Source organism: Oncorhynchus clarkii, chromosome 18 (genome assembly GCF_045791955.1).
Source record: "Oncorhynchus clarkii lewisi isolate Uvic-CL-2024 chromosome 18, UVic_Ocla_1.0, whole genome shotgun sequence".
Classification (NCBI taxonomy): domain Eukaryota; kingdom Metazoa; phylum Chordata; class Actinopteri; order Salmoniformes; family Salmonidae; genus Oncorhynchus; species Oncorhynchus clarkii.
Window position 1 is genome coordinate 3288478 of NC_092164.1, and position 24390 is coordinate 3312867.

Consider the following 24390-nt stretch of genomic DNA (forward strand, 5'->3'; position numbering starts at 1 on the left):
TGTCCCTGGACTTTGGCACCATAAAAAGACTAATAATGCATTACAATACTATGCTAACATGTGGAATTGTTTTAAGAAGGTCATACCATGGATTGTTTAGATAATTGATTTAGTATTTTAGGACATTAGGTATAAACAGGATTAAAAATGATTTGATAAAATACAGAATTTGGCCTTTTCTACTATATCCCATAGAAACACATTGAATGAAACATTCATTAAAATACTAATGGTGAAAACTGATCAACACGTCATCAATATCTGATACATTTAGTATTTTATTAGGATCCCCAGCGGCTACTCTTCCTGGGGTCAAACAGGAAACACTAAAAAATACATAATATACATACAAGCTCTACATTTATCATTAAACAAAAGTTATTTAGTAATATAAAAGAATCCACCCAAACTAATCATCACACCATCTTTTCTGATATACACAGAGTAGAAAACATCAGAAACACCTTCCTAATATGGAGTTGCACCCCCCTTTGTCCTCAGAACAGCCTCAAATCGCCACGGCATAGACTGTCAAAGGTGTTGAGTGTTCCACAGGGACGCTGACCCATGTTCACTCCAATGCGTCCCACAATTGTGTCAAGTTGGCTGGGAGTGGATCTACTCTGAATAGCTCGTTTCATCTCCTCCCACAGATGAACAATTACAGTGAATTCAGTGAGCTGTTCTTGGAACCATTCCTGGACAAGCCTTGTGGCATAATACTGCTGAAAAAAACAACTTGCAGATGGATAAACTGCTGCCATGAAGGGAGGCACCTGATTGGCAATGATGTTTCGATATCTTGTGGCATTCAAACGTTGCTCATCTTTTATCAAGAGGCCCCATGTGTGCCCTGAAAACACACCCCACGCCTTCACACCACCAGCCTGCAATGCTGACACACGGCATGGATGCATGCAGTGGTGTAAAGTACTTAGTTTTTACCTAAGTCGTTTTTGGGGGGTATCTGTACTTTACTATTTATATTTGACAACTTTTACTTCCCAAAAATTCCTAAAGAAAATGTACTTTTTACTCCATACATTTTCCCTGACACCCAAAAGTACTCATTACATTTTTTTATGATTAGCAGGACAGAAAATGGTCCAATTCATGCACTTATCAAGATAACATCCCTGGTCCTCCCCACGGCCTCTGATCTGGCAGACTCACTAAACACAAATGCTCCGTTAGTAAATGATGTCAGTGTTGGAGTCTGAGCCCCTGGCTATCTGTAAATGATGTCTGAGTGTTGGAGTCTGAGCCCCTGGCTATCTGTAAATGATGTCTGAGTGTTGGAGTCTGAGCCCCTGGCTATCTGTAAATGATGTCTGAGTGTTGGAGTCTGAGCCCCTGGCTATCTGTAAATGATGTCTGAGTGTTGGAGTCTGAGCCCCTGGCTATCTGTAAATGATGTCTGAGTGTTGGAGTCTGAGCCCCTGGCTATCTGTAATATAAAAAAACAACACAATTGTGTCGTCTGGTTCACTTAAAAAGCTCAAGGATCGTACCCATTTTTTTGGTGACATTTTCACCTAAAATGACCTACGCAAATCTAACTGCCTGTAGCTCAGCACCTGAAGCAAATAAATGCATATTCTTGAGACCGTTTAAAAGGAAACAATTAGAAGTTTGTGGAAATGTGAAATTAATGTAGGAGAATAACACATTAGATCTGGTAAAAGATAATAATACAAGCAAAAAAACCTGTGTTTTTATTTTCTATCATCTTTGAAAAGCAAGAGAAAGGCCATACTTTCAGAAAGGAGTCTAGATGTAATTTAGATTTTGGCCACCAGATGGCAGCAGTGTGTGTGCACAGTTTGACTGATGCAGTGAAGAATTACATTACTGGACTGTATCAAGTCTGCCAGGAGTTGGTCATTTAAGTACATAACTATAGAGAACATATACAAATGCTATGGTATTAAATAAATTAAGTTTACACACTCCCAGGAATGTCATACATGACGGATCATTATCTTATACACTAACCTTCACACATCTTGATGGGTGGGTGTGGAGCCAGAGACAGCAGGGGTTCAAAATGTAGAACCCAGTTCCTACAGTTGAACATGAAAATGTATTTTATCAAACAAAACTATGCTACATTTTATCTGTGGGACCCTCAGGATGACATATCAGAGCAAGATTACTGAATGTAAGTACATTATTTACCTTCAGAGGTGAATATATCAAACCAGTTGCCGTGATAAGTTATTTTATTGTCGTGCACTCTCCTCAAACAATAGCATGGTATTTTTTTCACTGTAACAGCTACTGTTAAATTGGTGACCGCAGTTAGATTAACAAGAATTTAAGCTTTCTGCCCATATAAGACATGTCTATGTCCCAGAAAGTTGGCTGTTGGATTCAACGTCATTCTAGTCACATTAGCGCACATTAGCAACAACCGTCCCGGTTTAGGGACACCCAGAGGTTAATTTAAGGAATTTGAAATGATTCATACTTCTACTTTGATAAATAAAAGTATATTTACAACCAAATAATTTCAGCTTTTTACACAAGTAGTATTTTACTTGGGTGACTTTCACTTGAGTTACTCTTGCCACATTACGAGTGGTAAGTCTTCTCTCCTTTATGTTTAGCTTGGTGTCTTTTCAACTGGCCCATTTGTGAGAAACTCTTTCCACAATCAGAGCAGGAGTAAGGCTTCACTCCTGTATGTATACGTTCATGTCTTTTTAAGTTGCCCAGTAGAGAGAAACTCTTTCCACAGTCAGAGCAGGAGTAAGGCTTCTCTCCTGTGTGTGTTCTCTGATGAACTTTTAGATCAGTTGATGTAATGAAGCATTTCACACAGTTAGAGCAGGCATAAGTATTCACTCCTGTATGTATATGTTCGTGTCTTTTTAAGTGGCCCAGTTGAGAGAAAATCTTTCCACAGTCAGAGCAGGAGTACGGCTTCTCACCTGTGTGTGTTCTCTGATGAACTTTTAGCTGAGCTGATGTTGTGAAGCATTTTACACAGTCAGAGCAGGGGTAAGGCTTCACTACTGTATGTATAAGTTCATGTTTTTTTAAGTGGCTCAGTCGAGAAAAACTCCTTCCACAGTCAGGGCAGGAGTAAGGCTTCTCTCCTGTATGTATAAGTTCATGCTTTTTTAAGAGGTCCAGTCGAGAAAAACTCTTCCCACAGTCAGAGCAGAAGCAAGGCTTCTCTCCTGTATGTATATGTTCATGTCTTTTTAAGTGGCCCAGTCGAGAGAAACTCACCCCACAATCAGAGCAGGAGTAAGGCTTTTCTCCCGTGTGTGTTCTCTGATGAACTTTTAGCTCAGTTGACGTTGTGAAGCATTTTCCACAGTCAGCGCAGGAATAAAGATTTTCTCCTGTGTGTATTTTTAAGTGTATTTTTAGCTTTGATAGAATTGGGAAAATCTCATCACAATGTGGGCAGTGGTGAGACCTCTTAGCTCTGTGATCTTCCTGCTGTTGCTCTCTGGATGTAGAGAATGTCTCAACATGGTCTCCTGTGTGAACAACATCAGAACAACCAGTCAGTTGGTGTGATATACATGTCAATCAAATCAATATTATGAAGCCCTTTTTACATCAGCAGTTGTCACAAAGTACTTCACAGAAACCCAGCCTAAAATCCCCAAAGAGCAAGCAATGCAGATGTAAAAGCAGCGGCCAGGAAAAACTCCCCAGCAAGCAGGAACCTTGGAGGAAACAGAGAGGAACCAGGCTCAAAGGGGTGGCCGGTCCTCTTCTGTCTGTACTGGGTGACATATGTATTCATATCAGTAGGCTGTACAATACAGGGGAATAAAACTATTCTAAAAGTGGGTAAGAGATGAAAGCTAAAAAGGGGCGTGTCATCCTCCACTCACTATCACAAGGGTTAGTAACTACACAGACTCATTTCATATCATCCTCCACTCACTATCACAAGGGTTAGTAACTACACAGACTCATTTCATATCATCCTCCACTCACTATCACAAGGGTTAGTAACTACACAGACTCATTTCATATCATCCTCCACTCACTATCACAAGGGTTAGTAACTACACAGACTCATTTCATATCATCCTCCACTCACTATCACAAGGGTTAGTAACTACACAGACTCATTTCATATCATCCTCCACTCACTATCACAAGGGTTAGTAACTACACAGACTCATTCCATATCATCCTCCACTCACTATCACAAGGGTTAGTAACTACACAGACTAATTTCATATCATCCTCCACTCACTATCACAAGGGTTAGTAACTACACAGACTCATTCCATATCATCCTCCACTCACTATCACAAGGGTTAGTAACTACACAGACTCATTTCATAGAACTTTAAAACACTGGCAGTTTGTCAACTTCACTTCTTTAGTCTACTCTCTGAACACTCCAGATAGACCAGTGAATAAAACAAATGCTGACAATACTGGTGTCAAACCACCAAGTCTCAGTAGCATGAAATAACATCTACCTTGTCATTGAAACAGTTCTACTGCAACCTTTCATACACAGTGGGAAGTTGGAACGAACAACAAACTTAGTTAGATAGAACCTTCTCTTACCATGAGAAACAGATTTCCCAATCTTCTCCGCCTCCTCTTCATCTTTAATGTTGACATTCAGCTCCAGTGTTTGACTGCAGTCTTCCAGCTTCACTGATGCCATCTCTGGACCCTGCAGAGAAAACTGGGCTCCACTGTCACAATCAGGACCCAGTGAATGTAGGTTTGGACACAGTGTGGAAGGAGAGAGGCAGGCTGGGTTTGTCCTCACTGTTGATGTTACCGGCCTCAGACATAATTCTAGTCGTCCTGTAGTAACAATGACAAACATACACAAAGTTGTCTTGACAGTTCAGGCACTTTCTTCACTCTCTATTAAATATTTTTCTTCTTGTTCAATTATCTAATTCAGTGCTTGACTTTGACTGAAATAGGTGCCGGTACTGTTTTTTCAAAAGCTATTGTCTTGACAGTTCTGGCACTTTCTTTATTCTCTAAAAATATGGTTTATATTTAGGTGCAGGAGCTCCACAATACTGTTGAGCTAATATTCTATAAGAGGAACATGAGCTCAAACAGTAGAAATTTGAGGTGACGGTACTCAGCTCTGGTGAGCTCCTGTCCAAGTCAAGCACTGATCTCATTTCAATAGATCTGGTAGGTAAGCATTAATAGCAAAACATGAATTAAAAAGTACGCGCTTTAAAATTAGTCTACACAATGTAAGTGAACTTGATCTATAGTAAATTTCCCAAATTCACATAAATGCAGAAATGACAAATACATTCAGTACAAGGTTGCAGTATGTTTTAGGCAGCACTATGTACCATTTTCCTGAATAACCTTGTCTTCACTGTATTATTTTACATAAAAATCAAATAGTGTTTCCGTTCACACCATAGTAACATTTATAGATAAAGATAACTTAATGTTTCTGAATATTAGTACACATGTAGAAAACTGATAATCATTACATTTAGCTTCAAAACAGTAGCGCAACTGTGATATTGTGTCTCTGTACCTGCACTGAAGTCCGTTAACACAGACAGTGGGCACCGCCATTTTACCAACTCGTGAATTTTATACAAAACCAATAACATGCTAAACAAACTCAGAAATCTAAAATAAATTGATTTTTTATTAAATTACCATGAAGCAATCATGTCCATCCATTCAGACAAACCCAAAGTTTCTACCTGTGTGACTTAAAATAGTTTCACGTTCACTTGGTTTGACACAAAAATAACAAATCAAACGTGTTAATACCTTAACGGATGTTACCTCGCATGGTATGATATGTTCTTCCGATAATAGGAAGTTTAAACCTGCTATTACATACCTGTGGTAATACATAGAAACTGACACAAAGATTATCTTCTTCACATAACAGTTCTGGCGTTTTCTTTATTCTGAAGAATGGTGCCTGCCTGGAACTTCCTGTTCCCCCACTACCACAGTGCAGCCACATATAGAACAATGAGACAGATATTTCACCAGATGTATAAATGTGAAGAATCCGCTTAGCGTTTCCACTCACTACCAAATATGGTAGTGAGAGGAAGCTCACGGGCAGGCAATGGGAGAAGATGGAACGAGATGGATTTTGGCCGACAAGTAAAGCTTTTTTTAAAATCTGACACAGCGGTTGCATTAAGGAGAAGTATATCTATAATTCCATGTGTAACACTTGTATTTTCATTAACATTTAATGATGAGTATTTCTGTAAATTAATGTGACTGCAAAAATCACTGGATGTTTTTGGAACTACTGAACGTAATGCGCCAATGTAAATGTAGATTTATTTTTATATAAATATGAACTTTTTCAAACAAAACATACATGTATTGTGTAACATGAAGTCCTATGAGTGTCATCTGATGAAGATCATCAAAGGTTAGTGATTCATTTTATCTATTTGTGCTTTTTGTGAGTCCTATCTTTGGCTGGGAAAAAATGGCTGTGTTTTTCTGTGGCTTAGTGGTGACCTAACATAATCGTTTGTGGTGCTTTCGCTGTAAAGCCTTTTTGAAATCAGACACTGTGGCTGGATTAACTAGAATTGTATCTTTAAAATGGTGTAAAATACTTGTATGCTTGAGGAATTTTAATTATGAGATTGTTGTTTTGAATTTGGCGCCCTGCACTTTCACTGGCTGTTGTCATATCGATCCCGTTAACGGGATTGCAGCCCTAAGAAGTTTTTAATCAGCTTCTTGATATGTTTCACCTGTCAGGTGGATGGATTATTTTAGCAAATGAGAATGGTTCACTAAAAGGGATGTAAACAAATTTGTGCACAACATTTGAGAGAAACAAGTTTGTGTGCCGGTAACATTTCTGGGATCTTTTATTTCACCTCATGAAACATGGGACCAACACTTTACATGTTGCGGTTGTTTGTTAAGTGTATACAGTATTAATTAAAAAAATCATACAAACTATCAATAACACAATTTTTATTAAACTAAATCAGCCTGCTTTTATGTTCTAACCAGGTCCCTACACAGGCTGAGAAGGATCCTGTAAGAGCAGAACATTATCTGGTGACAGTAGTCCTTGTAGTCTTGGAGTCCCAAAAACTTCTCAGCTGCAGATATAATGATGTCCAGCTTCTTGGACTTCTTGTGAAGTAAAATTAATAACTGTGGTTATAAATGCTACAAAATCCACCTCCTTCACAACAAGTGTATCCAGATCACTTGATTGACGTACAACATTTACAACTGGTTGAGGTGCATCCACCTCCATATCTTCTATAGAACTGTGGCCTCTTGCCCCTATAACTCTCTTCACCACCTCCACACAGGAGATTTTCTGAACAGGCCTGATCCTTGACAGTCCTATGATTATGGTGAAAACCCTGATAAATTGCTGGCCTGGCACATGAAGATGTTAAATTCGGACCGAGCCATTAATGCAATTCATAATTAACAAGGACAATTATCAATGGATCCTGTAGAAATCTGACGCTATTTTCAATATGGAGGTAAAGAGGCAGGTTCAGATGGGCTCCCAATAGATATTTAACGACAAACTTCTAGGTCCACTTCTGGATATGTACAGTGTATTGGGGTATGATATGCTGTAGAGCTCAGATACAGACAATAAACACCCGCCTGAGATTGTTGCAATACAATTGGATAATGAGAACATATATCACCCTTGTTAAGCTCCACAAATTTGACCCCAATACCCCAGACCTGTGTGTTAAATGTAACACACATTTAGGCACCTTGTATCATTGCCTGTGGGAATGTGCTGAGTTACACTGGCTTCCTGTTAAGGCAAGGGCTGATTTCAAGGTTTTACTGCTAAACTACAAAGCATTACATGGGTTTGCTACTACCCATCTTTCTGATTTGGTCCTACCGTACATACCTACACGTACGCTACGGTCACAAGACGCAGGCCTCCTTACTGTCCCTAGAATTTCTAAGCAAACAACTGGAGGCAGGGCTTTCTCCTATAGAACTCCATTTTTATGGAATGGTCTGCCTACCCATGTGAGAGATGCAAACTCGGTCTCAACCTTTAAACCTTTAAGTCTTTATTGAAGACTCATCTCTTCAGTAGGTCCTGTGATTGAGTGTAGTCTGGCCCAGGAGTGTGAAGGTGAACAGAAAGGCACTGGAGCAATGAACCGCCCTTGCTGTCTCTGCCTGGCCGGTTCCCCTCTCTCCACTGGGATTCTCTGCCTTTCTGGTGCTCTTCCATGCCGTCCCTAGGAGGGGTGCGTCACTGACATGATCTTCCTGTCTGGTTGTCTATGAACATTTGAACATCTTGGCCATGTTCTGTTATAATCTCCACCCGGGACAGCCAGAAGAGGACTGTCCACCCCTCATAGCCTGGTTCCTCTCTAGGTTTCTTCCTCGGTTCTGTGCTTTTTGGGAGTTTTTTTCTAGCCACCATGCTTCTAGACCTGCATTGCTTACTGTTTGGGGTTTTAGGCTAGGTTTCTGTACAGCACTTTGAGATATCAGCTGACGTAAGAAGGGCTTTATAAATCAATTTGATTTACAAACGTTTTGGAGCTCAGTACTGCGCTATATCTCTGAGATGGCCTCTACCCCAATACCATTAATCCATAAAATATGCCTCCAAAATATTTACCCAGAGAATAATTCTTTACATAGGAGAGAAAATACATTTTTTGACCTCTGTCTATTACAAGCTAGACGTTCAATTGCTCTCCACTGGAAGTATGTCAGTTCCCCCTCACTTGGTCATTGGTAAAAATAATCAACGTCATGCCTGGCTCTTGAAAAATGTACTTCTTTAGTGAAAAAGAAAGCCCCAGAGTTTAGAAGCATTGGAACTGCAAATCTGTATATTCAAAATAATGTATGTGAATATTGGCTCTAGTCGAAGCGTAATCTACATTATCTACAACTGCATATTGCACTTTTTATTTATTTGTTTGGTTGTTATGTTCGTCTATCCTCGTGTTCGTCAATCCTCGTGTTGGGGGGGGGGGGGGGGGGGGGGGGCGTGAAAAAGAAAAGAAGTGTTTCTGTAATTGTTCTACTTGGAACTAATAAATAAATAAATAAATAATATATATATATATATAAAAATAATGATTGATGGAGGCTACTGTGTTCTTGGGGATCTTCAACACTTCAAGGGGCTCCCGAGTGGTGCAACAGTCTAAGGCACTGCATCAATGCTAGATGCGTCACTACAGACCCTGGTTCGATTCCAGGCTATATCACAACCGGACGTGATTGGGAGTCCCATAGGGCTGCGCACAATTGGCCCAGCATATTCGGGTTAGGGGTTTGGCTGGGGTAGGCAGTCATCGTAAAAAAAATATTTGTTCTTAACCGACTTGCCTAGTTAAATAAAATAAACACTGCAGAAGTGTTTTGGTACCCTCCCCCAGATCGGTCCCTCCCCCAGATCGGTCCCTCCCCCAGATCGGTCCCTCCCCCAGATCGGTCCCTCCCCCAGATCGGTCCCTCCCCCAGATCGGTCCCTCCCCCAGATCGGTCCCTCCCCCAGATCGGTCCCTCCCCCAGATCGGTCCCTCCCCCAGATCGGTCCCTCCCCCAGATCTGTGCCTCGACATAATCCTTTCATGGAGTTCTACGGACAATTGTGTCTGAATATTATTACACATGTAGAAAACCGATAATCACAACGTTTAGCTTCAAAACAGTAGTGCAACCGTAAAAATTGTCTCCCTCTGATGCATCCACATTGCCTGCACTGTACTCCGTTGAAACAGACAGACTGGGCACCGCCATTTTACCAGCTTGTGAATTTTTCCTTTCATGGAGCTCTACAGACAATTCCTTCAACCTCATGGCTTGGTTTTTACTCTGACATGCACTATCAACTGTGTGACCTTATCTACACAGGTGTGTGCCTTTCCAAGTCATGTCCAATCAATAAATATACCACAAGTTGACAACAATCAAGTTGTAGAAACATCTCAAGGATGACCAATGGAAACAGGATGCACCTGAGCTCAATGTTGAGTCTCATAGCAAAGGGTCTGAATACTTATATAAATAAGGTATTTCTGTTTTATTATAATAAAATGTGAAAACATTTCCAAAACGTGTTTGCTTTGTCATTATGGGGTATTGTGTGTAGATTGATGAGGAACATTTTTTATTTAATACATTTAGAATAAGGCTGTAACGTAACAAAACAAGGAAAAGGTCAAGTGGTCTAAATTCTTTCTGAATGGGAGAGGGGATACCTAGTCAGTTGTACAACTGAATGCATTCAACTGAAGTGTGTCTTCCACATTTAACCCAACCTCTGAATCAGAGAGGTGCCATAATCGACATCCACATCTCTAGCGCCCGGGGTTCAGTGTGTTAACTGCTATGCTCTGGGGCAGAATTACATATATATTTTTTTTATCTTGTCAGCTCAGGGATTCGATCCAGCAACCTTTCGGTAACTGGCCCAATGCTCTAACCATTAGGCTACCTGTACGTATTCATTTCAGTAGACTGTGCAATACAAAATGGGAATAAAACTATTCTAAAGGTATCTCAAGTCAAGAAAATGATGAGCTATTTCATCCTCTCACTGTCACAAGGGTTAGTAACTACACAGACTAATTTCATAGAACTTTAAAACACTGGCAGTTTGTCTACTTCACTTCCTTAAGTCTACTCTCTGATCACTCCAGATAGACCAGTGAATAAAACAAATGCTGGCAATACTGGTGTCAAACCATGCAAGTGTCAGTAGTAGAAGTCGACCGATTAAATCGGAATGGACGATTAATTAGGGCCGATTTCAAGTTTTCATAACAATCGGAAATTGATATTTTTGGGCGCCGATTTAAAAAAAATTATTGTATACCTTTATTTAACTCACCAAGTCAGTTAAGAACACATTCTTATTTTCAATGGCGGCCTAGGAACGGTGGGTTAACTGCCTTGTTCAGGGGCAGAACGACAGATTTTCACCTTGTCAGCTTGGGGGAGCCAATCTTGCAACCTTAAAGTTAACTAGTCCAACGCTCTAACCACCTGATTACATGTTACGCGAATGCAGTAGAAGCCAAGGTAAGTTGCTAGCTAGCATTAAACTTATCTTATAAAAAAACAATCAATCTATCATAATCACTAGTTATAACGACACATGGGATGATTTAACACAAGCGCATTTGCGAAAAAAGCACAATCGTTGGACGACTACCTAACCATAAACATCAATGCCTTTTTTAAAATCAATAGACAGAAGTATATATTTTTAAACCGGCATATTTAGCTAAAAGAAATCCAGGTTAGCAGGCAATATTAACCAGGTGAAATTGTGTCATTTCTCTTGCATTCATTGCACGCAGAGTCAGGGTATATGCAACAGTTTGGGCCACCTGGCTCATTGCGAACTAATCTGCCAGAATTGTATGTAATTATGACATAACATTTAAGGTTGTGCAATGTAACAATAATATTTAGACTTAGGTATTTTATCTAATGGGTGGTATCCCTAACGGTTTCATATTTCACTGAAATAATAATCGTTTTGTTTTCGAAATGATAGTTTCCGGATTCGACCATATTAATGACCAAAGGCTCGTATTTCTGTGTGTTATTATGTTATAATTAATTTGTGCGTTTTGCCAGCAGCTCTTTGCAAGCACATGACTTCAAGCCTATCAGCCTAATCGCTGGTGTAACCAATGTGATATGGCTAGCTAGTTAGCTGGGTGTGCGCTAATAGCCTTTCAAACGTCACTCGCTCTGAGATTTGGAGTAGTTATTGCCCTTTCTCTGCAAGGGCCGCGGCTTTTGTGGAGCGATGGTGTTGGGGAATAATCAGAATTAGTTGGGTAACATAGATAAGATGTTTTATTTTCATGATATGCTTATGAATTATTTCTCATAAGAATGTGTTTTGTTGTACTATAGTGGTGGCCATTGGCAGTTATCTGTTCTATGTCAAGACTAAGTTGCATGGTCCGCAGAGAAGGGAGAGGTCAAGGTGTCATCATGTGTAAACATATCTTTGGCTCCACTGTGTCTGTGTGCCAGTCACTCCCTACTTTTCCCATCGGGGAGAGGAGGATGGCAGTGTCTGGAATCATTCTATGCTCCCTCTTTGTTGACCTATAGGGTCACTCTCCTCTCCGTGAGTTTGTCCAGGATTGGTTGTATTTAGAATTGGTTCTATCTATGTCTTGGTACCATTTTGTACCAAGGACGAGATAAGAGCTTTGTTTAGGAGACCTAACTGAACGATAATTTATAGCCAACTCTGTCTTCTTTGGGGATACTCCTCTCAGTTGTAAAGTCTTTATTTGTGTAAGTTCCTAAGACCTGTGTTTTGTCATGTCGTCTAGGGAGGGGGTGGATCTTTGCTATAAAGGAACCCATTTGCCATTATGTTGAGCACTCTCAACTTTTCATTAGAGATACTGAACTGTTAAAAGTCAAAATGCTATTGCAAAAGCTTAATTATTATTAAAGGTGAAGATTAAGCATAACTCTGACTCGTGTGTGATTTGCTCTCTCATCATTTGGTAATTAAGGAAATTTCCACGACATTGGGTAACGCTGCTTCGAGTGTGGCTGTTGTCGTTGTGTTCCTGGTTCGAGCACAGGTACGAGCGAGGAGTGGGACAGAAGCGATACTGTTACACTGGCAATACTATTGTGCCTAAAAGAACATCCAACAGTCAAAGGTGTATGAAATACAAATGGTATAGAGAGAAAAAGTCCTATAAATACTGTATTAACTACAACCTAAAACCTCTTACCTTGGAATATTGAAGTCTCATGTTAAAAAGGAACCACCAACTTTCATATGTTCTCATGTTCTGTGCAAGGAACTCAAACGTTAACTTTTTTTACATGGCGCATATTGCACTTTTACTTCTCCAACACTTAGCGTTTTTGCATTACTAAAACCAAATTGAACATGTTTCATTATTTATTTGAGGCTAAATGTATTTTTATTGATGTATTATATTAAGTTAAAATAAGTGTTCATTCACTATTGTTGTAATTGTCATTATTACGAATAAATCACATTTTTCTTCTTTTTTAAATTTATATATATATATATATATATATATTATTATTATTATTTTTATTTTTTTTATTTTATTTTTTTTATTTTTTTTTATTTATTTATTTTTTAAATCGGCCGATTAATCGGTATCAGCTTTTTTTGGTCCTCCAATAATCGGTATCTGCGTTGAAAAATCATAATCGGTCGACCTCTAGTCAGTAGCATGAAATACCATCTACCTTCTCATTGAAACAGTTCGACTGCAACATTTCATGCAGAGGGAAGTTGGAATGAACAACACACACTTACAGTGGGGAGACCAAGTATTTGATACACTGCCGATTTTGCAGGTTTTCCAACTTACAAAGCATGTAGAGGTCTGTAATTTTTATCATAGGTACACTTCAACTGTGAGAGACAGAATTTAAAACAAAAATATATAAAACCACATTGTATGATTTTTAAATAATTAGCATTTTATTACATGACATAAGTATTTGATCACCGACCAACCAGTAAGAATTCCGGCTCTCACAGACCTGTTAGTTTTTCTTTAAGAAGCCCTCCTGTTCTCCACTCATTACCTGTATTAACTGCACCTGTTTGAACTCGTTACCTGTATAAAAGACACCTGTCCACACACTCAATCAAACAGACTCCAACCTCTCCACAACGGCCAAGACCAGAGAGCTGTGTAAGGACATCAGGGTTAAATTGTAGACCTGCACAAGGCTGGGATGGGCTACAGGACAATAGGCAAGCAGCTTGGTGAGAAGGCAACAACTGTTGGCGCCATTATTAGAAAATGGAAGAAGTTCAAGATGACGGTCAATCACCCTCGGTCTGGGGCTCCATACAAGATCTCACCTCGTGGGGCATCAATGATCATGAGGAGGGTGAGGGATCAGCCCAGAACTGCACTACAGCTCTCTTCAGGTCAATGACCTGAAGAGAGCTGGGACCACAGTCTCAAATAAAACCATTAGCAACACACTACGCCTTCATGGATTAAAATCCTGCAGCGCACGCAAGGTCCCCGTGCTCAAGCCAACGCATCTCCAGGCCCATCTGAAGTTTGGCAATGACCATCTGGATGATCCAGAGGAGGAATGGGAGAAGTTCATGTGGTCTGATGAGACAAAAATAGAGCTTTTTGGTCTAAACTCCACTCGCCGTGTTTGGAGGAAGACGAAGGATGAGTACAACCCCAAGAACACCATCCCAATCGTGAAGCATGGAGGTGGAAACATCATTCTTTGGGGATGCTTTTCTGCAAAGGGGACAGGACGACTGCACCGTATTGAGGGGAGGATGGATGGGGCCATGTATCGCAGATCTTGGCCAACAACCTCCTTCCCTCAGTAAGAGCATTGAAGATGGGTCGTGGCTGGGTCTTCAAGCATGACAACGACCCGAAACACACAGCCAGGGCAACTAAGGAGTAGCCCCGTAAGAAGCATCTCAAGGTCCTGGAGTGGCCTAGCCAGTCTCCAGTCCTGAACCCAACAGAACATCTTTGGAGGGAGCTGAAAGTCCGTATTGCCCGGCGACAGCCCTGAAACCTGAAGGATCTGGAGAAGGTCTGTATAGAGGAGTGGGCCAAAATCCCTGCTGCAGTGTGTGCAAACCTGGTCAAGAACTACAGGAAACAAGTTCTGCTTTTCTGATGTATCAAATACTTATGTCATGCAATAAAATGCAAATTAATTACTTAAAAATCATACAATGTGATTTTCTGGATTTTTGTTTTAGATTCCATCTCTCACAGTTGAAGTGTACCTATGATAAAAATTTGACCTCTACCTGCAAAATCAGCAGTGTATCAAATAGTTGTTCTCCCCACTGTAGGTAGATAGAACCTGCTCTTACCATGAGAAACAGATTTCGCAATCTTCTCCTCCTCTTCTTCATCTTTAATGTTGACATTCAGCTCCAGTGTTTGACTGCAGTCTTCCAGCTTCACTGATGCCATCTCTGGATCCTGCAGTGCAAACTGGACTCCACTGTTACAATCAGGAACCAGTGATTGTAGGTTTGAACTCAGTGTCGAAGGAGAGAGGCAGGTTGGGTTTTGTCCTCACTGTTGATGTTACCGGCCTCAGACTTAATCTGAGTCGGCCAGTTGTAATAAAGAGAAACAGACACAAAAAGTTAGTCTTCACAGTTCTGGCACTTTCTTTATGCTTAGGTTCAGGAACTCCACAATACTGTTGAGCTAATATTCTATAAGAGGAACATGAGCTCAAACAGTAGAAATTTGAGGTGACGGTACTCAGCTCTGATGAGCTCCTGTCCAAGTCAAGTACTGATCTCATTTCAATAGATCTGGTAGCTAAGCATTGACAAAACATTAATTGATTCACATTAGACAAAGTATAGACTTTAAATTAGGCTACACAACTGTAAATGCACTTAATCTATAGAAGATTTCCTGAATTCACATGACTCACTGATAATCATTACATTTAGCTCCAAAACAGTAGTGAAAACGTAAAATTGTCTCTCTGCTGCACCCTCACTGCCTGCACTGAAGTCCGTTGATGCAGACCGAGTGGAAACCGCCATTTTACCAGCTCGTGAATTCTACACAAAAACGACATGTTAAACGAACCCAGAAATCTAAAACAATTGATCCTTAATGAAATTACCTTGACGAAAAGATATTCATTCACTCAGACTAACCTAAAGTCTATATGTGACAAGTTATCACGTTCACTCACGCGGTTTGACACAAAAAATAACACATAAAACCTTTATCAAACGTGATAATACATTGACGTAATTGTTACCTAGCATGTTATGAAATGTTCTTTCGATATTATAACGTACATACCAGTAGTAATACATTTGAAACGGAAAAATAAGTTGTCATCTTGACTACACAATTCTGGCGTATCCTTTATTCTGAAGAATGATGTGCGCCTGCGCGGAACTTCCTGTAATTTCCTCTTCCCCCACTACCAGTTTCTCAACCCAGAGACGTAACAACGCGAGACTTCAGAGAACGCTTGTGAAGCGGACCAAGCCGGGGTTTGACAAGTCAATGAGAGAAGTGAACAATTCTGATACTTTTGCAGCGGCTAATCCGGATCCTAATAAATACAAAAAATATTCCGTCGGCACACACTTGAAACATGGCCATTCGTTTATCAATTTCATAACTGCAGTGGCTTATTCACAATAGCTCACACTGGGTTTCATATATCCTAGCATCACAGTTAGCCTAGCGGTTAGAGCTTTGGGCCAGTAGCCGAAAGGTTGCTGGCTCGAATCCCTGATCTGACAATGTAAAAATCTGTCATTCTGCCCCTGAAGAAGGCAGTTAACCCACTGTTCCTTAGTAGGCCGTCATTGTAAATGATAATATTTTCTTAAATAAAGTTTTAAAAATCACAAGGAGGAAGCAGACCTCGGTAAAGTTGGTTTTATGTTCAGACATTCATTTGCCAAAATCAACTGATTCATTGATCGTCACAGAAACAAAAATAGATATGGTTTATTCTATAAAAGTCTCGCATTAAATCTATCAAATGTCATATAAAACTGTATAAATCAATAACTAATTCACCGTTTGTCACAGAAACGCCAAACTATGTATGATTTATTCTATAAATGTCTAGTATACTTTTACAACCTTTGCTTTGAGTAGAAATTCCAGTTTTGATTTGATAGAAATACATAAAATCTCAAATATTGCATTTCAAGATGAAGAAATCAACTCATTCAGTGATTGATCAGCCAGGTCGCAGTTGCAAATGAGAACTTGTTCTCAACTAGCTTACCTGGTTAAAAAAAGGTGTTCTCAACTAGCCTACCTGGTTAAATAAAGGTGTTCTCAACTAGCCTACCTGGTTAAATAAAGGTGTTCTCAACTAGCCTACCTGGTTAAATAAAGGTGTTCTCAACTAGCCTACCTGGTTAAATAAAGGTGTTCTCAACTAGCCTACCTGGTTAAATAAAGGTGTTCTCAACTAGCCTACCTGGTTAAATAAAGGTGTTCTCAACTAGCTTACCTGGTTAAATAAAGGTGTTCTCAACTAGCCTACCTGGTTAAATAAAGGTGTTCTCAACTAGCCTACCTGGTTAAATAAAGGTGTTCTCAACTAGCCTACCTGGTTAAATAAAGGTGTTCTCAACTAGCCTACCTGGTTAAATAAAGGTGTTCTCAACTAGCCTACCTGGTTAAATAAAGGTGTTCTCAAATAGCCTACCTGGTTAAATAAAGGTGTTCTCAACTAGCCTACCTGGTTAAATAAAGGTGTTCTCAACTGGCCTACCTGGTTAAATAAAGGTGTTCTCAACTAGCCTACCTGGTTAAATAAAGGTGTTCTCAACTAGCCTACCTGGTTAAATAACGGTGTTCTCAACTAGCCTACCTGGTTAAATAAAGGTGTTCTCAACTAGCCTACCTGGTTAAATAAAGGTGTTCTCAACTAGCCTACCTGGTTAAATAAAGGTGTTCTCAACTAGCCTACCTGGTTAAATAAAGGTGTTCTCAACTAGCCTACCTGGTTAAATAAAGGTGTTCTCAACTAGCCTACCTGGTTAAATAAAGGTGTTCTCAACTAGCCTACCTGGTTAAATAAAGGTGTTCTCAACTAGCCTACCTGGTTAAATAAAGGTGTTCTCAACTAGCCTACCTGGTTAAATAAAGGTGTTCTCAACTAGCCTACCTGGTTAAATAAAGGTGTTCTCAACTAGCCTACCTGGTTAAATAAAGGTGTTCTCAACTAGCTTACCGGGTTAAATAAAGGTGTTCTCGACTAGCCTACCTGGTTAAATAAAGGTGTTCTCAACTAGCCTACCTGGTTAAATAAAGGTGTTCTCAACTAGCCTACCTGGTTTACCATCTTAAACTGTGTCAAATCAATGTTTACAATCTTAAATTGTATGCCAAATCAATGTTTACAATCTTAAATTGTATGTCAAATCAATGTTTACCATCTTAAACTGTGTCAAATCAATGTTTACAATCTTAAATTGTGTGTCAAATCAATGTTTACAATCTTAAATTGTGTCAAATCAATGATTACCATCTTAAATTGTGTCAAATCAATGTTTACCATCTTAAACTGTGTCAAATCAATGTTTACAATCTTAAATTGTGTCAAATCAATGTTTACAATCTTAAATTGTATGCCAAATCAATGTTTACAATCTTAAACTGTATGTCAAATCAATGTTTACCATCTTAAATTGTATGCCAAATCAATGTTTGTATTTTTAGTGCAACAGTTCCACCTTTTAAAGTAGTTAACAATCATTTATTTATACGTCTCTAATTTAACAGCAAAGAGGCCCCTTACAATACTTTTATATTTTGGCTTTGTTGAAGTCCTTCTTTGTCATCCCCAGAAAAGCTAAATGGTACCATCGCTGGCACACAGAGCATTCTATCTTCAGTATTAAAAACATAAAACAGGGTTATGTTTATTTACATGTAAATTACAGTTCTGGAATACCCGAATTCTGTTACATGCTTTTGCAATTAGGAACATTTTCAAATTGAATTGGATTTTTGCTAAATTGACATGCATATGACCACAACCCTGATAGAAGCACACATAACTGAGGTGTTCATCATAGTTGAGTATTCAGCCAATATAAATCGTATAGTAAAAAAGGCACACATTAGCAAAAAACGTATAAAACATTACAAGAATGGCATTTTATAGATTTGAAATATTTCGATAAAATCTAAACTGGAATTTGTATTCAACACAAAGGTTGAACAAAGACGATATACATTTATAGAATGAATCATATCTCTTTCGATCATTCTGTGATAAAGGGTGAATTAGTTATTTGATTTAAACAGCTTTAAAATTGCATTTAAGATTTTATATATTTTCATCAAATCAAAACAGGATTTTTTTATTCAAAACAAAGGTTGTAAAGTATGCTAAGCATTTATAGAATTTTTATATTTCTGTGACAATCAATTAATTAGTTATTGATTTTTACAATTTCAAATGGCTTTTGGCGAATATCTGTTGAATGTCAGAATGTGTGAATACAAAACCAACTTTACCTCGGGAGTAGGCAGAAGTAGGCGGTTGTTCTTCAAACAACAGTAAAACTGATTGACTTTCTTCCTTCTTTCCATCTACTACAGGGTTTAGTGCTCCAACCACTCCTGGAATCTTCTGCTCAAGACGATGAACCTCAATATCCAACGAAACTCCAGATATAACATCTTTAATAGGTGCCTTGCTCCGAAATGATATACACAACATAATATACACAATATAATAAAATATATTGATTTAAAATGTTAAAAAAACGAATATATTGTTAGATGTTCTGATATAGACAGAATGACTGAAAAATGTAATTGTAAAATGTAAAAAAATAAAATAATAATAATTAAATGTAAATGTAAAAACCTGTAATTTCAAATAATTAGTTTACAATTTCACAACGGAATTTATTACAATTTATAACCGTCGTGCCTCAAAACTGGGAGAAGCAGAAAAAGCAAGTCATTCACCCGACATTTGTTCCTCAAGACGGTAACAAGGACACAAGGATAATTGTAAGAATCAACATTTTTGAAAACGTTTGTAATTTGATAAGGTTGATATATGAATTATTCGTTTCTGTTAATGTCGCAAACTATTTTCTCTCGGCTAACATTAGCAACTCTGCCTGGATACTTGCATGCTAACTAACGTTAACACTAACTTAGCTGCTCTAGCCTACTATGGTCCTGTCCCTCTGGCCAGGATAAACAAAGCAGTAATGTTGTATTTCACCAAAAACATTTTATTTTATTATACACATGAGAAAAAAAGTGGTTTCCCAGCACGAATTCATGTACAAACATTATTTTTCATTACATTTTTGTCATTTAGCAGATGTTTTTATCCAGAGCGACTTACAGGACAAATAAGAGTTAATTGTCTTGCTCAAGGGCACAATGACAGATTTTTCACCTAGTCGGCTCGGGTTTCAAACCATCAACTTTTCAGTTACTGGGCCAACACTCTTAACCGCTAGGCTACCTGCCAGATCAATTAACTTCGATACAGTTATTCAAATACATTCATCATCAATGACAAAAATAATACAAGTAGTCCATTTCATAAACCCAAGTAGTCGATTCATAGCCTGTTTATCATTAAACAAAAGTTGTTTAGTAATATAAAATAATCCACCCAAACTAAAGCTGAAAACTGATCATCACATCATCTTTATCTGATATACACTGAGCGCACAAACATTAGGAACACATTCCTAATATTTCCCCCTCTTGTCCTCAGAACACCCTCAATTCATCGGGGCATAGACTGGCCAAGGAGTTGAGAGCATTCCACAGGGATGATGGCCCATGTTGACTCCAATGCTTCCCACAATTGTGTCAAGTTGGCTGGGAGTGGATCTCTACTCCGAATAGCTTGTTCTATCTCCTCCCACAGATGAACAATTGGATTGAGATCTGGTGATTCGTCAGGCCACTGCAGTAAACTGAATTCACTGTCATGTTATTGGAACCATTCCTGGACAAGCCTTGTGACATAATCCTGCTGAATAAATCTATTTGCAGATGGATACACTGCTGCAGTGAAGGGAGGCACCTGATATTCTTTAGATATCCTGTAGCATTCAAACATTGTTCATCTTTTATCAAGGGGCCCAATGTGTGCCCTGAAAACACACCCCAACCAACACACCACCAGCCTGCAATGCTGACACACGGAGTGGATGCATGCAGTGGTGTAAAGTACTTAAGTAAAAATGATTTAAATAAGGTTTCATTATTTTCACTCAGTATGACAGTTTACTTTTTCCACAACTGGATGTATGTCCTCGTGGTTTCCTCCATACCCCAGTCCTCCCATCAGCATGAAACAGCAGGAACCAGGATTCATCAGACCAGGCAATAGGTTTCCAATTTTCCAGTGTCCAGTGTTTTCATTCCTTAGCCCACCTGGGTTCACCTGGTCAGTCTGTCATGGAAAGAGCAGGTGTCCTTAATGTTTTGTACACTCAGTGTATGTTGTGTCTACCAGCTCATTCTCACAGAAAACTGTAGAGGGAAGCAGTCCCACCCAGTCAACCATCAGACGCCTCACAGAGGACATTCAACCCGAAGGGCAAATCCAAGATCTCAGTATCTTTACAGTAGAAGCTAACAAAACACACAACCTGACATGGAGCACACTGATCAGTAAAGTAAAGAAAGGCTAACATTCTAGAACGCTCCCTTTCCTCTGCACAGTTCTCACAGTGAGAAACAATAGGATTGCAATAGAGTGTTGACAATTATTTTATTAAATTAAAATTAAGTGATTGAGTGACTAATCTCAGCTGGTCTGAGAGAACTGACAAGGACTCTCTCCTTTATGTATACAATGGAGTCTTTAAATGGCCCAATCTGTAGAATCTCCTCTCACTGTCAGTGCAGTGATAAGGCTTCTCTCAAGTGTGTATCAGTTTTTGTGTCTTTTCATTGCCCAATCTGGAGAAACACTTGCCACATTAAGAGCAGAAGTAAGGCTTCTCTTCTGTGTGTGTTCCTCGATGACCCTTTTAGCTCAGCTGTAAGTCAGATCAGTGGTAAGGCTTCTCTCCTGTGTGTGTTCTCTGATGAACTTTTAGGTCAGTTGATGTTGTGAAGCATTTTACACAATCAGAGCAGGAGTAAGGCTTCTCTCCTGTATGTATACGTTCATGTCTTCTTAAGTTTTCCTGTCGAGAGAAACTCTTTCCACAGTCAAAGCAGGAGTAAGGCTTCACTCCTGTATGTATACGTTCATGTGTTTTTAAGTGGCCCAGTCGAGTGAAACTCTTTCCACATTCAGAGCAGGAGTAAGAATTCACTCCTGTATGTATTCGTTCATGTGTTTTTAAGTCGCCCAGTCGAGAGAAACTCTTTCCACAGTACGAGCAGGAGTAAGGCTTCACTCCTGTATGTATACGTTTATGTGTTTTTAAGTTTCCCAGTCGAGAGAAACTATTTCCACAGTCAGAGCAGAAGTAAGGTTTCACTCCTGTATGTATACGTTCATGTGTTTTTAAGTGGCCCAGTCGAGAGAAACTCTTGTCACAATCAGAGCAGGAGTAAGGCTTCACTCCAGTATGTATACGTTCATGTGTTTTTAAGTCACCTAGTCTAGAGAAACACATTCCACAGACAGAGCAGGGGTAAGGTTTCACTCCTGTATGTATACGTTCATGTGTTTTTAAGTTGCCCATTCGAGAGAAACTCTTTCCGCAGTCAGAGCAGGAGTAAGGCTTCTCTCCCGTGTGTATTCTCTGATGAACTGTCAGAGACCTTGATGTCGTGAATCTCTTCCCACAGTCAGTACAGGGATACAGCTTCTCTCCTGTGTGTATTTTAAGGTGTTTTTTTAGCTTTGATATAATTGGGAATATCTCCTCACAATGTGGGCAGTGGTGAGACCTCTTAGCTCTGTGACCTTCCTGCTGTTGCTCTCTGGATGAAGAGAATGTCTCAACATGGTCTCCTGTGTGAACAACATCAGAAGAACCAGTCAGTTGGTGTGATATACATATGACTTCACAACAGTAGGCTGTACAATACAGGGAATAAAGCTATTAGGGCTGTCCCGACAAAAAAATGTATCCTGGTCAAACGAGTCTTTTCTTTCGGCCAATCGAATGTTTACATTTTAAAACATGTATATTTCCATATATATGTGTTTGAATAAAATCAACTATATGTAGGCTACTGAGCTTGTCTGATGCTTTAAGCACTGCGATTAAAAAATGAAGACACACAAATGACTCACGAGGGATCCAGAGATCAATATAGCGTAACCAGAATAAAATTAATCTGTTCTCGACTCTCCTCCTCCCGCTGCTGCGTTATGATTTTCATATAATTTATAATAAAGTCTTTATATCTCAAATCAATGTCATGTGGTTAATCAAAATTATATCTAAATGAGGCCACCCGGGTGGCGCAGTGGTTAAGGGCGCTGTACTGAGACTCTGGGTTCGCGCCCAGGCTCTATCGTAACCGGCCGCGACTGGGAGGTCCGTGGGGCGACGCACAATTGGCCTAGCGTCGTCCGGGTTAGGGAGGGTTTGGACGGTAGGGAAATCCTTGTCTCATCGCGCACCAGTGACTCCTGTGGCGGGCCGGGCACAGTGCGCGCTAACCAAGGTTGCCAGGTGCACAGTGTTTCCTCCGACACATTGGTGCGGCTGGCTTCCTTGTTGGATGGCGCTGTGTTAAGAAGCAATGCGGCTTGGTTGGGTTGTGTATCGGAGGACGCATGACTTTCAACCTTCGTCTCTGTAGCGATGAGACAAGATAGTAGCTACTAAACAATTGGATACCACGAAATTGGGGAGAAAAAGGGGTTAAATAAAAATTAAATGTATATATATATGTTTTGGTCACTTTTTAATGCTGGCGGTGCATTCACTCTAGTGGTAGCATGAGACGGAGTCTACAACCCACACAAGTGGCTCAGGTAGTGCAGCTCATCCAGGATGGCACATCAATGCGAGCTGTGGCAAGAAGGTTTGCTGTGTCTGTCAGCGTAGTGTCCAGAGCATGGAGGCGCTACTAGGAGACAGGCCAGTACATCAGGAGACGTGGAGGAGGCCGTAGGAGGGCAACAACCCAGCAGCAGGACCGCTACCTCCGCCTTTGTGCAAGGAGGAGCAGGAGGAGCACTGCCAGAGCCCTGCAAAATGACCTCCAGCAGGCCACAAATGTGCATGTGTCTGCTCAAACGGTCAGAAACAGACTCCATGAGGGTGGTAGTAGGGCCCGACGTCCACAGGTGGGGGTTGTGCTTACAGCTCAACACTGTGCAGGACGTTTGGCATTTGCCAGAGAACACCAAGATTGGCAAATTCGCCACTGGCGCCCTGTGCTCTGCACAGATGAAAGCAGGTTCACACTGAGCACATGTGACAGACGTGACAGTCTGGAGACGCCGTGGAGAACGTTCTGCTGCCTGCAACATCCTCCAGCATGACCGGTTTGGTGGTGGGTCAGTCATGGTGTGGTGTGGCATTTCTTTAGGGGGCCACACAGCTCTCCATGTGCTGTGGGGTGGCATTTCTTTGGAGGGCCGCACAGCCCTCCATGTGCTCGCCAGAGGTAGCCTGACTGCCATTAGTTACCGAGATGAGATCCTCAGACCCATTGTGAGACCATATGCTGGTGCGGTTGGCCCTGGGTTCCTCCTAATGAAAGACAATGCTAGACCTCATGTGGCTGGAGTGTGTCAGCAGTTCCTGCAAGAGGAAGGCATTGATGCTATGGACTGGCCCGCCCGTTCCCCAGACGTGAATCCAATTGAGCACATCTGGGACATCATGTCTCGCTCCATCCACCAACGCCACACTGCACCACAGACTGTCCAGGAGTTGGCGGATGCTTTAGTCCAGGTCTGGGAGGAGATCCCTCAGGAGACCATCCGCCACCTCAT

General features: G+C 40.2%; 3 protein-coding genes across 3 annotated transcripts in view; all 3 read right to left on the bottom strand.

Moving 5' to 3' along the window:
* Positions 1 to 24390, bottom strand: part of LOC139372892 (zinc finger protein 879-like) — a 63810-nt gene that overhangs the window by 25341 nt on the left and 14079 nt on the right. The window lies entirely within an intron of this gene.
* LOC139372874 (zinc finger protein 883-like) lies at positions 1906 to 15895 on the bottom strand. Its single transcript, XM_071112727.1, has 4 exons — positions 15810 to 15895; positions 14846 to 15085; positions 4552 to 4800; positions 1906 to 3494 (listed from the first exon to the last, which is right to left on the bottom strand). The coding sequence occupies exons 2-4, from the start codon at positions 14946 to 14948 to the stop codon at positions 2575 to 2577; spliced, it is 1272 nt and encodes a 423-aa protein (XP_070968828.1). The 5' UTR covers positions 14949 to 15085; positions 15810 to 15895; the 3' UTR covers positions 1906 to 2574.
* LOC139372899 (zinc finger protein 271-like) lies at positions 19771 to 22291 on the bottom strand. Its single transcript, XM_071112757.1, has one exon. The coding sequence runs from the start codon at positions 22172 to 22174 to the stop codon at positions 21530 to 21532; it is 645 nt and encodes a 214-aa protein (XP_070968858.1). The 5' UTR covers positions 22175 to 22291; the 3' UTR covers positions 19771 to 21529.